General features: G+C 42.5%; 1 protein-coding gene across 1 annotated transcript in view; it reads right to left on the minus strand.

The window, feature by feature from the left end:
* Positions 1–10,564: 10,564 nt before the first annotated feature.
* Positions 10,565–16,244, minus strand: part of LOC133049365 (ATP-binding cassette sub-family C member 4-like) — a 153,225-nt gene continuing 147,545 nt past the window's right edge. The window contains 1 exon segment of the mRNA XM_061133340.1: positions 10,565–10,756. Coding sequence (XP_060989323.1) covers positions 10,565–10,756 — 192 coding nt within the window.

Raw genomic sequence — 16,244 nt, forward strand, 5'->3', positions numbered from 1 at the left:
CTTGCAGGTCAAGGCAGACACGGACTCAGTTCGCACTGCTCAGGAGGCACTGTTGGTGATGCTGGAGACTGGCCGCCTCGCAGGTCCACTGGGTGGGAGCCTGAGAACACCTGCTTCTGAGAGTGGAGCTTGGGTTGCTCCAGGTCCCGCCTCACAGGATTGAGCAGCCTCCAGGGACCACCTCTGAGGCACCCACTCTGTGCAGCTGCTCCCACAGGCATAGGATGGAGGCAGTGCGCCACGTGTGGGGCTGCAGGATCAAGAGACACCCGGGTAGATGCTTCCAGAAGCCCCACGCAGGTGGGAGGCAAAGCTACCAGCTCTTTGATAAAAGCAGGCAGGCTGATTGCGGGGCACAACCAGCCCAGCTCCCCGGAGCGCACCTGGCTGCAAACTCTGCGGAAGTTCTTGGTCTGAGCCCAGGCACTCACCCAGAAGGTGGAAAAGGGAGGCTTAGCCCCGCCCACCTCTGCTGCTCAGAGGCTCCCCAGGAGCTGCAGAGGAAACCAGGAGAAAGCTGGCAAAAGGAGATAGCAGCCCACCCTCTGGGCACGCTGCTCTCCTCAGGACCAAATGAGGGCGCTGTGGGAAGGTCTCGAACTGGAATGGAGCAGGACCCTGGGGGGTCTTCCTGAGATAAACCCCAACCCCACCACATGCCCTCTGCCTGTCTCTTGCTTGTAGAAAAGCTTCAGTCTCCCAGGCCTCCTCTGAGTCACAAAAGGCTAGCTCAAGAATCACTGATTGGAAAAATGTGAACATGTACTAACAAAAACTTAATCAATAGATTAGCCATACAGCAGTCACAGAATCTTTAGTTCCTCCCTGAAGGCTACAGATAACAGGGTCTAGTGCACATTCCTGAGTTGTTTTGCAGATGCTAGAAAGCCCACCAGGTGAGAAAAGTTAACTGCATGATGACCATGATAAACTGGAACCTAAGGAGTTATGATGACAACCCCTGCTACATTACTCTACTCCTCAACATCAACCAATCAGAAAATGCACATGAGCTAATCAAGTACCTTGGACTCTCTCCCTCAGCTTGCACTTAAAAATGCTCCCCCAAAATCCACTGGGGAATTCCAGCCTTCCGAGCATGAACATCCTGTACTTCTTGCTTGACCCTTGCAATAAACTTTTCTCTGCTCAGAGTGCCAACATTTCAGTTTTTTTCTTCTCACTGTACCTTGGGCACAAGACCTTGGATTGGTCAATACAATCAGCAGCTAAACATTTGACCTTGGCCAATAACAGGGTTTAGCATGGATTATGTTTGTAGAGCTGCAAGACTTAAAGAAATGTAAGAAAAGATTAGAAGACTTCAAATGATCTTGGTAGATGAATTCACACTGTCACGGGAGACCTCTGCAATATGTGAGATGTCTTTTGGCATCTCAGGTTACATTGTGGGGGGACCTCAGTGAGCTTTTTCCTGCCCTCCTACAAGGGGCATTTGGGACAGAGAGATTGCCTTATGATTTCTTTCACGAGTTCAGGGCCTGCCTAGTAGAATAACAGTGGCATATGTTATAGAATATAGGTTATATGCATTTCTAGGGAACTGACTTCATTTTTAACTCCCACAATGCCCTATTCAGTTCAGTTCAGTTCAATCACTCAGTCATGTCCTACTCTTTGTGACTCCATGGACTGCAGCATACCAGGCTTCCCTGTTCATTACCAACTCCTGGAGCTTACTCAAACTCATGTCCATCGAGTCGGTGATGCCATCCAGCCATCTCATCCTCTGTCATCCCCTTCTCCTCCTGCCTTCAATCTTTTCCAGCATCAGGGTCTTTTCAAATGAGTCAGCTGTTCACATCAGGTGACCCAAGTATTGGAGCTTCAGCATCAGTTCTTCCAATGAATATTCAGGACTGATTTCCTTGAGAATGGACTGGCTGGATCTCCTTCCAGTCCAAGGCACTCCCAAGAGGCTTTTCCAACACAATTCAAAAGCATTAATTCTTCAGCACTTGGCTTTCTTTATAGCCCAACACTTTCATCCATACTAGACTACTGGAAAAACCATAGTTTGACTAGATGAAACTTTGTCGGCAAAGTAATGTCTCTCCTTTTTAATATGCCATCTAGGTTGGTCAGAGCTTTTTTTTTTTTTTTTGCAAGGAGCAAGCACCTTTAATTTCATGGCTGCAGTCACCATCTGCAGTGATTTTGGAGCCCAAGAAAATAAAGTCTTTCACTGGTTTCCATTGATTCCACATCTACTTGCCATGAAGTGATACAGCCCAATGCCATGATCTTAGTTTTTTTGAATATTGAGTTTTAAGCCAACTAAGAAGGTATTATGTCTGTTTTCCAGATAAGAAAAATGATACTCAAGGATAGCACCTCTCCAAGGTCTTTGAATCAGTAAATAATGAATCTTGATTTGGATTCAAGTCCAAGACCAGCATGATCATCTCACTGGTGGATGGCCAGTGCATGAAAAGTGTCTAGAATATGCTCTCTGAATGAATCAATGACTGTAGAACTGAATGAACAAACTCTTGGTCTCCCACTCATGAGCGTTATTTGTGTAGCTGTCTTACCAGCTCAGCAGCTTCTCTTCCTCTTCACATTATATGAAGAAAGATCAAAGTTTGTGGTGCCTGTAACAAGATCATCTCATTATTCTTTGATAATTTCCCATGTACCTTAGCTAAAATGGTGTTATTAATCATGACTTTTAGCTTCAGTTATGTAAGATATATTCTGCAGAACTAGTGTACAACAATGTGGTTACAGTTGACAATACTGTACCATATACTTTTCATTTGCTGAGAGAGTAGATCTTGGGTGTTTTAAAAAATAAAAAAAAATTAAAAAAGCAAAATGGTTAAGATGTGAAGTGACATATATTGATTGGCTTGGTGTGATGAGTATTTCACAATATATATACCAAGTCATCAAGTTGTACATTTAAATATATACAATTTTTGATTGTCAATTATACCTCAATAAAGCTGGAGGAGAAATCAATTTTAAAGAAACTCTTAGTGTATTCAATTTTTTATAAAGCAGGTACTCAGGGAAAGTCATACAGTAACTATTTATTAAATACATACTATTCCAAGAGCTAGGGATACTTAAGTGAACAGGATGAGTGGTATAAAGCAGGGTCTTTGTAACATCAAGTCCCTAGGGCTCCTGAGGCTAACAGGATCCCTCCTTGGACAGTGTGACCTGCTGGAGCAGAAGCTGTCACTTTCCAGCTCGTGTCCTTTGACTCGTCTCCAGAACTAAGGAGCTCACTGCTTATCGACCAATCTCCTACCAGTGAAAGCACACAAGGGCCATATGCAAAGCAAGCCAAAAACCTTGGATTCAATTCTTAACCAGTGATGGATGGGGAATGGGTAGATAAATGCCCCAGTGCCCTTGCCTGTCAGCTGGAAAAATTCTGTCTCCCAGGGTGACTCTATTGCAAAAGCAGTAACTTTCTTGCTAACACACTTTTTATTGGTTTCCTTCCCGTTTATGTCTCACTTCTCCACTCCCTACATGTGTTTTCCTAGCATCACTTCTAAAATAAATCAATTTCATGCAAATATTTGCCTTAAGGTCTGCTACTGAGGAACCCAAACTATGACACCTATGAGGAACATACTTCTAATTACTGAAAAACACATTCACTCCCTTGAAGCCATGAAAATCCTTATTAATACTATAAACCCTGGGTTATCAAACACAGTAGCACTATTCACATGATGATTCTGAGGACTTTAAATGCATTTGGTAAAAACTGAGGTGTGATTTAACTGTACAATACACCACAGATTTAAAAGACAGCATAAAACTTTTTTGTCTCAATGATTTTTTACATTTATTACATGTTGATATAGTATTTTTGACACATTGGTTTAAAAATGTCTTACTAGTATTACTTTCATTTGTCCCTTTTAACTTCTTCACATGGCTATTGAAAATTTAAAATTACAGATGTGGCTCACTATATATTTCTATAGATAGCACTGCTTTTAGTCAATGGACAGGCTTTAGCACCACATATGTCTCTCCCACTCAAGAAAGCAAATCAGTAAGGGTGTTGTTACTATACAAATCTTGAATATGATTGAATTCATGAAAAGAAGTCATACTCACATTTCAGAACTTTGTTATTAGTAATGAGTTACCTGTGTTACTTTCCACTGGCCCTCTGTGATATTTGCATTATTACACTATCATATAGATCCCTGATGTAAAAAATTAGGCAAAACTGCTCAATGTGGGCCAATATAGTCTATTTGGTCTTCCTTTAAGATGTTATAATAATACCGGAAACTTCAGTTATTTTGTTTTGAGCCTTTTGGAAAACTAGTCCATTATTGAGATAAGTTGCCCAGCAACTGCTAAGAGTTAATAAAGGTGTTCTCAGAAAATAATATACCTAAAAAGATGAAATCCCTGCTTTCAGGCTCACAATGTAGAAAAAGAATAAATAAAAAGAAAATTACAGCAAAATAATAATGTAGTAATATAAGCATACAAATATATTCATTCTCATCTATTAGATTAACAAAGCTCTTTGAAAATGAGAATACCCCATGCTAACTAAGATAATGTGTATGAGCACTGTAATATACTATTGGTAAACTATAAATTAGAACAGCTTTTTCAGCACATAATTTGACAATATTTATTAAGAGCCTTAAAAATGTTCATCTTCTTTGACTCAATAGGAGCTTTACTTATAAGATGATGAAGGCAAAAAGTCACTTATAGAAAACTATTTATATACAAATATTTCTCAGAGCAGTGGTTATTATTAAATTATAATAGAAACATTTAACTTCTAAGTTCAGGGATCGCAACATGATTAAATAATTATGAACTATTTTTAAACACATGTTTTTGAATATCTACCATACATCTACCCTTCAAAGCACTGGGAATCAACTGTCTACAAGACATGCAATGTTTATCTTCTCACAGTATTTACAATGAAGTGTGGAGAAGGAAATGGCAACCCACTCCAGCGTTCTTGCCTGGAGAATCCCAGGGACAGGGGAGCCTGGTGGGCTGCCTTCTACAGGGTCGCCCAGAGTCAGACACGACTGAAGCGACTTAGCAGCAGCAGCAGCAGTGGGAGATAGACAGTAAAGAAGTAAATAAATGAACAAGATAATATCAGGTTTGATGAAGACTATGAACAAGAAGTGAAAGTGGCTGGAGATGACTGACAAGTCCTGATTTAAATGGGTAGTCAATGAGCCTGCTCAGAGGAGAAACAAGCCAAAACATGAAAACCAGGGAGTCAGTCTTGTGCAAACCTGGGAGCAAAAACCCAAAAAGGTAAAAAATAGATAAATCCATGGTATTGGAAAAGATAACTTAGGTGAGTGTAGCTGAAAAAAAAAAAAAATGAAAAAAGGAAAGGGAGACCTCCTCTTGCATCTGTCAAAGGAGACAAACTGCCACCCCTGAGACTGGGGAGGCCCACAGGTGAACAGAGGAAGTTGAGGCTTCCTCAGGGTGAAACCACCATGGGAACCTCTGCTTGGGGAGGAAACCAGAGCCATAACTGACAAACTGCGGGAGGCTCAGTGTGAACAATCTAAGAGTAAAATCTCTGGGGGGACCCAGTCATGCGGGGACTCACAATATTGTGAGATTTACCTCCAGGAGCTTCACCAGGATCCTACAGGAAATACCAGGGAAAATCCCCTCAGCCTTCCTGCTGGGAGTGGGGAGATGGGGAGTAGCCAATTTGAAATAGACCAGAACACTCAGTCCTCTTAAGAAGGCCTTCCCTAGAGGAAAACTAGTACCAGAGTCTAATCCTCCAGGGTATTAACTGAGCCCAACTGACCTGGGGGAAGGGAAATACCCAGCTACAGCTGGCTCAAGCCATTGTGTCCCACAAAAGGCAGGGGGTGGCGGAGAGAACTTGTGAGGTTCACAGTCCAGAGGCAGAGGCTCTCTGAGGGGCTGAGACCTAATCATGGGATCTGCCTCCCCTCACACCTCACCTCCTCATTACTAAAGCCCCGTCAAAGCAGTGCCTTTAATCCAGGACATCATGTCTGCATTTCAAGAGAAACTTACAAGGCATACCAAAAGGCAAAAGAAAAAAGAAAAATATTTTTGAAGAGACAAAGCATCAACAGAATCAGGCATGGCAGCAATGTTGGAAATATCAGATGAGGAATTCAAAGCAACTATGGCTTCCCTGGTGGCTCAGTGGTAAAGAATCTGCCTGCCAATGCAGGAGACCTGGGTTTGATCCCTGGGTCAGAAAGATCCCCTGGAGAAGAAAATGGCAACCCACTTCAGTATTCTTGCTGGGGAAATCCTATGGATGGAGGAGCCTGGAGGGCTACAGTTCATGGGGTCACAAAAGAGTCAAACACGATGGAAAGACTAAACAACAATAACATGATTAATATGCCAAGGGCTCTAATGGATAAAGTATACAGCATATAAAAACAGATGGGATATAGAAACAGAAAGATGGAGATTCTAAGAAAGAACCAAGAGTAAATGCTATAGATGAAAACCAGTGTAACAGAAATGAAGAAAAATAACCCCTACAACTAGGCTTATTATTTTCAAATTAAAGAAAAACATTTTGGCTATAGAGGAATAAAAATAAGAATTATATCCAATTCTCCTAAGAAACCACGCAAACAAGGAGAGAGTAGAGTGAAAAAGTTTTAAGTGTTGAGAGAAAAAACCGCCAACTTAGAATTCTGTAATTTGTGAAATGATTGTTCAAAAGTGAAGGAAAATTGAATACTTTCTCAGACAAACAAAAATTGGGAAAGGAGTACAACAAGGCTGTATATTGTCATCCTGCTTATTTAACTTATATGCAGACTACATCATACAAAATGCCAGACTAGATAAAGCACAAACTGGAATCAAGATTGCCAGGAGAAATATCAATAACCTCAGATATGCAGCTGAAGCCTGGTGTGCTGTATTCCACAAGGTTGCAAAGAGTCAGACACAACTGAGTGACTGAACTGAACTGAACTGACGCAGATGATACCGCTCTAGTGGCACAAAGCAAAGAGGAACTAAAGAGTCTCTTGATGAGGGTGAAAGACGAGAATGAAAAAACTGGCTTGAAACTCAACATTCAAAGAGATTGTGGTATCTTGTCCCATCACTTTATGGCAAATAGATAGGGAAAAAGTGGAAGCAGTGACAGATTTTATTTCCTTGGGCTCCAAAATCACTGCGGATGGTTACTGCAGCCATAATATTAAAAGACACTTGCTCTTTGGAAGGAAAGCTATGACAAACCTAATAAAATCTAAAGGGAAGATGTAGAAATTCTGGAGATGGATTCACAACAATGTGAATATAATTAATGCCACAGAGCAGTGCATTTAAGAAATGGTTAAAAAGTTTCATTTTACATTATGTATACTGTGTAGGGGAGAGGAAAATTCCTCTTTCTTTCACACTTCTAGGCTCTCTGGATGGAGCCTTGGAAATTCAAATGATGTAAGACAGATGAAGAAGAGAAATACAGTTTATTAACCTGTGCACCATGCACACTTATGGAAAGATCTTCTATCATTTATAGATTGCTATTGTACTCAAACAGTTTTGTAAAAGTGTTTCATGTTCAAGAAGATTCATAGAAAAGACTTTTGATAAAGATAGGCTTCTGATAAATTTCAGACCATGCTGGTCAACTTTGTAAGAAATTTTATAAATCTAGCAGAAAGCCTGATGGCTTCATAAACTGTTAACAAAAAAGATTAGTTGCTGAGTGAACTGGTGAATATGGTTATGATTTTCATGTTTTTTGTCTAAAATATTACCAGTTTAAGGCTGCATTTTCCAGATATAATGAAACTCTTCCCTTCAAGATAATTATGATTTACAACAATTTGGAAAATTAGACCTTTGTAAGTAGAACTAAAACGTGTCTTTTCTTTCTACCTGTTCCCTCCAAAAATTGGAAACACTTAAGTGCCCAGCAGATGTATCAGATAAATAATGAAGGCCACCTCCTAACAGGGACAACTCTTCCACCTCCAGTTGATAATTGTATTCCCTGAACAAAGTTTCTCATTTGTAAAGTGGGTACTGAAAATCAGTATCAATTTCATGAAGTTATTGTTGATGTGAAAGTGCTTATTGCAGTTCCTAACATAGAAAAGATGTTCAATAAGTAGAAACAATTATGAGAAGATATTTTACCAGAATATTAAACTGACTGTCCCTTGCTATGGTGTGAGTGTTTGTGTAAAAGGAATGAAAATGGAATTCTTGAGGTTATAGCTTAAAGGGTACTGGTGCTGGTATAAAGTGCACAATTGGCAAGAAAACAGCCAACAAAGATTTCGTCCACAGAAGACAGATCGAAACCCAAGTCAGAGGAGAGCAAATGTCTGGGAATGAGAGGCAGAGTGCTGAAGAGCCCTGTCCCCAGTGATCACCATGCCAAAAGTAGGGGGGATATAGGATATGATAGAAACCCCTTCAAGTATGGCTCATGCCTTACCTCCTGCTAGAAGCCAGCAGAGTTATCAGCTTTGTAGAGGAGACCCCCATGCCATAAACCTGTGTTATGAGTTAAGTAGAAAACCCTGATTTCCCACTTGGGGTCTGGAAAATTCAGAAAGCGGGAGGCATCAGGCTTATGGAGTCTGGAGCCAGGATGAGAGAATGCCATAGAGGGAGATGAAGTGTATGCCATCCAGCTGGGGAGCAGATAAGAACCAATTACATCCTTCCTTTAAAATCCCATGAAGTGAAGAGAAGTGAAAGTCACTCAGTCGTGGCCAACTGTTTGTGACTCCATGGACCATACAGTCCATGGAATTCTCCAGGCCAGAATACTGGAGTGGGTAGTCTATCGATTTTCTAGGGGATCTTCCCAACACAGGGATTGAACCAAGGACTCCCACATTGCAGGCAGATTCTTTACCAGCTGAGCCACAAGGGAAGCCCAAGAACACTGGAGTGGGTAGCCTATCCCTTCTCCAGCAGATCTTCCCAACCTAGGAATCGAACCGGGGTCACCTGCATTGCAGGTGAATTCTTTACCAACAGAGCTATCAGGGAAGCCCTAAAATCCCATAGCAAAAGTAGATTTTAAAAACAAAACAAGTTAAAAAAGCAAAATCTGCTGGGAAAGCAGAAACCAGACTTTGCTAGAGTTTAAGAGACACTAGGACAATAAATAAGAATTCTTCTTAAATATAAGTCAACTCTTTACAGTCAGTTTAGATCTATAATCTCTATCCTTCATTCTCCAGGTTACCAGTTGTGCAGGAAAAAGAAATATCATATCCTGGGAGCCCTGAGACTAGCTGTCTAGTGAGGTTCCTTGGCTTCTGCAGGAAAGAATACAAGAATGAGCTGAAGTAGAGTGAAAGTGAATTGATTCAGGGAGATACACACTCCACAGACAGAATGTGGACTTTCTCAGAAGGCAAGAGTGCCCCCAAAATATGGGGTTGTGAGTTTTTATGGGTTGGGGAATTTCATAGGATAGCGAGTGGGAGGAATATTCTTGCTATTCTGAGGAAGGGATGGGGAGTGTAAGGAATTGGATCACTGCACATTTTTTGGCCTTTTATGGTCAGCCTTGGAACTATCATAGCGCCTATTATGGTGCTAGGGGAATGATTTTTAGTGTTCTAATGAAGGTGTAATGAGTTAGAGGTCAGTGACCAGATCATGCTCAGCACCATCTTGATTGTACCTGGTTTGAGTCAGTTTTTGTGGGATCCTGTTTTTCTTAATATCTGTGCTCCTGTCCTCATTCTGTTAACAATTGAGCCCTCCTTCCTTTCTCACACCATAGACACAGTTTACATAGTGATGAGGCCATCTTAGCCCCTTACCCAGGAGCCCAGACGTGGTTCTCTTGCACCCTGATGCCTACACCCTTCCCTTTCCTATTTAAACAATATCTAGTTGTCTTCCTCAAATGAAGAACATCAAGGATTTTCACTAATTTCAGGAGCAACATCAAACCCCTGCCAAGAGGGAGTTACTTTGTGGGTAAAAAAACAACAAAACAAACAAAATTGATTATTTCTTCAGGCTTATGGAAGAAATCGGTCTCTTTCTCTCCATTGGATTATCACCACAGGTAACAAGGGAAACAGTCATTAAAGGTAAGGTGGTGCCCTTAACATTCCAGGAGGCCAGGTGCTGATGAAGCAGTCACTAGCAAAGCCTACCAACAATTCCCTGGAATAAAAGTAGGAGCTGGGTCTTCCCAGGTGACTCAGTGGTAAAGCAGCCGCGTGCCAATGCCGGAGACACAGGTGATGCAGGTTTGATGCCTGGTTGGGAAGATCCCCTGGAGAAAGAAATGGCAACCCACTCCAATACTCTTGCCCAGAAAATCCCATGGAGGGAGGAGCATGGTGGGCTTCAATCTATGGGGTCACAAACGAGTTGGACACGCCTGAGCAACTACACAACAGAAAGTAGAATCTGGGTCATAAAATAAAAATCTAACCTTTTTTTCTTTCCCTTTGTGCTGAGTTGATTTTCACTTGCTCACAGGTCACCTCCTGCAGAGGCCTCGCAACCCTGGCCCTTCAGACGGGACTCTCTGGGGAGAAATGACTCCAATGACACCTCACCGCAGAGGGCCGTGTGCAGAGAAGCTGCTCCCAGTGCTCTGCTTCAAGATGGCGGCCAGGGGTCCGAAGGCAGAGACGATGCACCTGGCACCTTGATCTGGGCGTGTAGCTCCACAGCTGAGCCTGGACTCGCGAGAACCCCTCCCCTCTCCACTCACATGAACCACAAGCACCAGCCCCGTGGAGGGCTTTTAGGGGAGAGCGTGTGCTCCAGAGCAAGTTCCATTGAAACAAGCCACACCTGGCAAAGGAGGCTTGTTGGGGTCTGACATGGGAGGGGGCTAACAGAATAGGAAGAAATCAAAACCCTTTTCTGCCATATAAGAGTATGATTTTCCTAGAGACCTAGCTAAGGGAGAAGCAGCAGACTAGTTAAGAAAATTATTACTTTATATAATTGTAGTTTGCATCATTCCCTTTAAAAGTTATGTTTACTCTTGGAAACCTGTGTCTCCCCTCCTGATAGAAGCTGCTGCTGCGAAGTCACTTCAGTCGTGTCCAACTCTGTGCGACCCCATAGACGGAAGCCCACCAGGCTACCCTGCCCCTGGGATTCTCCAGGCAAGAACACTGGAGTGAGTTGCCATTTCCTTCTCCAATGCGTGAAAGTGAAAAGTGAAAGTGAAGTCACTCAGTCCTATCAGACTCTTAGCAACCCCATGGACTGCAGCTTACCGGGCTCCTCCATCCATGGGATTTTCCAGGCAAGAGTACTGAAGTGGGGTGCCATTGCCTTCTCCGCCTGATAGAACCTAGGTGAGGCTTATATACCTTCCTGTTCTGTCAGGTCAAAGACTTAAAGAACCAGACTCTCAGGAGCCTCTCAGAGTGGGATTCTTGAGGGAAGTCCATTGTCTGGGAGACCCAGGCTCACACTAGACCCAGAAACCAGCAGCATCTTCTCCTTCAAACGCCCCTACCCTTCCTGATCTGAGCCCCAAGAAACGCCCCGTCATGCTAAACTGAGGATTTAAACTTGAGATTTGGTGACTGGCCAGGGAATGGAGCCTGATTCAAGTGTTGAGACCTTCATGGGGATGGGGTTTTCCCATGACGATGGGTCTCTGGCAGGAGGCAGGTAGAGATTCATGTGAACAGAGTGGAAAGGGACCCTCAGTAAAAACCCAGGTTCAAGAGGGATGGTGTCGCCCTGGGGAGTTCCCCCAAAAGAAAGAAAGTGTAGTTGCTCAGTTGTTTCCGATTCTCTGCAACCTGATAAACTGTAGCCTGCCAGGCTCCTCTGTCTGTGGACATCTCTAGGCAGGAGTTCTATAGTGGATTGCCATTTCCTTTTCCAGGGACTCTTCCCAACTCAGGGATTGAACCTGGGTCTTCCACATTGCAGGCAGATTCTTTACTATCTGAGCCACAAGGGAAGCCTAAAGTCTCAATTCTTTAAGTGATTTCCCCTTTATAGTATGGGAAAAGACAAATTGTGAAAAACTTTAGCTATTTTCCAGCTTACTGAAATATATACTGACCCTTTTAAACATATTCTGGTTCTTGAGTTAACTTAGTGAGACCATCCCTGCCCAGTGCAGGACTGCAGTTCCAGGAAGGCTGATGGGACAGGATGGTGAGATGGAAAGGGGAACAGTCTCCCCACCTCCACTCACTGACCTACTGGGGAGAGAGCATCATCCTGTCAAGTGGACTGTGACTCAGAAACTCAGGTCTTGAGAGCAGTCCTGTGAAGGGGACAGAGCAGGAGACGAGGGGAGAACTCCCCACAGTAGCAGAGAGTTCTCCTTACTGCACAGTCAGGAACACCAGGGAGAATGAATCTGCTGTCTGTCACTACATCAACCTCCTGAGACATCAGTGGCCTAAAGCAGTGGTCACTTATTCATTACTCAGTACAGTTGTGAGGCTGATGAGGCAGGGTTGTTGCTGGCCTCCTGGGATCACTCACAGGCTTGCCCACAGCTGGGGGCCCCACTGGCACTGGATGTCCAGATGGGCCTCACTTCCACTGAGCTGGGATGTCTGGAAGACTTGGGGTGGCCTGGTTTCTCCCCCTATGTGGCCTCCCCTCTCAGGCTACTGACATGTCAGTGGTCAGGGAGGGAGTCTGTGATGGAGTCACCTCTGAGCTGAGGTCTCCTTAAGGATTAGAAGGCATCAGTGAGCAGGGAAAAGGGGGAGAGGCTGGTGAGAGGGCGGAAATTGACTTATAAGAGAGAATAACATGTGCCTGTGAGGTAGGAGGAAGTATGACGCTTTCTAGAAAAACAGGAATAAGGTTAGGTTGGTAACTACAAGTAATATAAGAAAAGAGGGGAGGTGAATGTCAGGTCATGCAAGTTCTAGGAGCTAAGGAGTTTTTTTTTTCTTTGCTTTTAATCTTCGTACCAAGAGTGGGAAACTGTTGAAAAGTTTTAAGCAATGGCATGACACGATCTGATCTTCTCTTTAAAGAAAGAGCATGATTATGCACTTCGGGTTTTACCGGGGGACTGGAGCAGGATTTCTCAACCTTAGCAGGGTTGACATTTGCACCAGACAAGCCTTTTTTTAATTTTTTGGTGAGGGGACCTGTACATTGCAGGGTGTGTTTCAGCGTCCCCAAGCTCTATCCACTGGATGTAGTAGTCACCTCTTCTCTCAGTTGTGGCAACCAAAAATGTGTCCAGACATTGTTGGCAAGATATCCTTGGGGAATCCAGTTCCTGGTTGAAAACCACTGAGCTGGAATGAATTCAGGGTTTCCTCTGTTTTCCAGGAGAGAAATACTCCTCACTGGGCTTGAATGGTGGAGGTGGAGCTGAGATGAACAGATAGGACTGCAGAGACCAGGAGATGAACTCAGCAGTACTTGGGTGGACAGACCCATCATGATGATCCAGTTCTCAATCCTCTCTCTGCTTCCCTCCTTCAATATTCCACCTGCTGTGAAGAAAGAATCTGGTCTTGTGTTGGAGATACTCATAGTTGGGTGGCAAAAGGATAGTATGTGGAATGTAAAGTACTCTTTCACTCTGTTGTAGTTTGTTGATGCAACACTCATATAGTGTCAAAGTCTGATCAAGGAATTGATTGCTCACGTAGGGTCAAAGTTTGATCAAGGAACTGATTAAAAATCAGCAAGGCAGGGCAAAAAAACCCCAAAGTTAAAAACAACAAAGGGACTTCCCTGGTGATCCACTGGTTAATAAGACTATATGCTCCCAATGCAGGAGGTGCAGGTTTAATCTTACTTTCCCTGGCCGGGGGACTAAGATCCCATCTGCCACACAGTGTGACATTAAAAACAAGAAAGATTCATGTCAGTATATGGCAAAAACCACTACAATATTGTAAAGTAATTAGCCTCCAACTAATAAAAATAAATGGGAAAAAATAAATAAATAAAAAAAATAAAAAAATAATAAAATAAAAACAAGAAAGAGAGAGAAATAAAGAAAGGTTGATTATTCCCAGAATTGTTTGTTTACTTATTTTTGGCTGTGCTGGTCTTTCAGTCTTTGTTGCTTTTATGCAGCTTTCTTTGGTTGAGGAGAGCAGGGACTACTCTTCATTGTGGTGTGTGAGGTTCTCATTGTGGTGACTTCCCCTGCTGTGGAGCACAGGCTCTAGGTATGTGGGCTTCAGTAGTTGCAACATGGGCACTCAGTAGTTGTGGCACACAGGCTTAGATGTTCCACAATATGTGGAGTCTTCCCGGACCAGAGATCGAACCTGTGTCCCCTGCATTGACAGGTGGATTCTTATTCACTGTGCCACCAGGGAACTCGCCCCAGGCTTATTTTTGAATGAGGGAAGTGTAAAGGTCTGGAGAGCAAAGTGAGACATGAGAGCAATGGAGAGAGGGCTCTGGAATGAACTTGCATGAGGCACTGGTAGCAAACCTTAGAACATCTGTCTGCAGATACAACCATGTTCTTTTTAAATATAATTGTGTCCTCATTCCCTTGGTTTTTCTTGTTCTTATTCACTCACTTAGTCATGTCCAACTCTTTGCAACCTCATGATCTATAGCACACCAGACTCCTCTGTCCTCCACTGTCTCATGGAGTTTGCTCAAATTCATGTCCATTTAGTCAGTGAAGCTTTTAAACCATCTCATCCTCTACCACCTGCTTTCTCCTTTTGCTTTCAGTCTTTCCCAGCATCAGGGTCTTTTCCAATGAGACAGCTCTTCACATTAGGTGGCCAAAGTATTGGCCAGGAACACTCCTTCTAATGAATATTAAGGGTTGATTTCCTTTAGGATTGACTGGCTTGATATCCTTGCTATCCAAGGGACTCTCAAGATTCTTCTTCAGACCATAATTCAAAAGCATAAGTTCTTTGGCCCTCAGCCTTCTTTATGCTCCAACTCTCACATTGATACATGACTATGGGAAAACCCAGAGCTTTGACTATATGGACCTTTGTCGGCAATGTAATGTCTGGGTTTTAATGCACTGTCTAGCCTTGTGACACCATTTCTACCAAGGAGCAAGTGTCTTTTAATTTCATAACTGCCATTACTGTCTGCATTGATTTTGGAGCCCAAGAAAATAAAATCTGTTACTGCTTTCACTTTTTCCTTTTCTACTTGCCATGAAGTGATGGGATCATATACCATAATTTTAGTTTTATTTCATGTTTAGTTGCAAGCCAGTTTTTTCACTCTCCTCTTTCACCCTCATCAAGAGGCTCTTTATTTCCTCTTCACTTTCTTCCATTAGAGTGGTATCATCCACATACCTAAGGTTGTTGATACTTCTGTTGGAAATCTTGATTCCAACTTGTAATCCAGCTAGCCAGGCATTTCACATGATGTACTCTGCATAGAAGATAAATAAGCAGGGAGACAATATACAGCCTTGCTGTACTCCTTTCCCAACTTTGAACCAATTAGTTCCACATCTGGCTCTAATTTTGCTTTTTGATCCACCTACAGAATAATAATTCTCTATACTGTGCCCACCTGTTAAGGAAGTATCATGAGTAATGGTGAGTTCCCAATCCTAAAACATTGGGAATTCACCTGATCAAAGACCCTGTCCTTAGTTCTAATCTGTTCATAACCTATCATGGGAAGTAGGTTTTTGAAGTTTCTATTATGGAAATTTTCAAACATATCCAAAAGTAGAATAGCACAATGAACTTCCATGAAATAAGCTTCAACAATTATTCACAAGTGGTCGATCTAGTTTCATCAAACTCTCCTCTTTTGCCACAGTGCCACCAGTATTTAGCATGACTCCCAGATACATATAATTTCACCAATTGATACTCCAGTACACATTTCTAAGAACTAAACACTTGAGAAAGATAAACACCATTATCCCTTTACTAATCACCTTAACATCAATATATATGTGTGTGTATGGATATATATATATATTCACACTCAGTGCTGTATCTGAAGAACAGCTTAAGAAACTGACAGATGCCTGATAAAATCTTTTTTATTTAATTTATTTTTTAATTGGAGGCTAATTACTTTACAATATTCTGTTGGTTTTGCAATATTTTGCAATACTTTGCAATATTGTGTTGGTTTGATTCATTGACATGAATCTGCCAATGGTGTACATGTGTTCCACATCCTGAATGCTCCCCCCGACCTCCCTCCCCATCCCATCCCTCTGGATTATCCCAGTGCAACAGCCCCTAGAACCCTGTATCATGCATCGAACCTGGACTGGCGATTCATTACATGTATGATAATATACAAATTTCAAT

This window comes from Dama dama, chromosome 30 (genome assembly GCF_033118175.1).
Source record: "Dama dama isolate Ldn47 chromosome 30, ASM3311817v1, whole genome shotgun sequence".
Classification (NCBI taxonomy): Eukaryota; Metazoa; Chordata; class Mammalia; order Artiodactyla; family Cervidae; genus Dama; species Dama dama.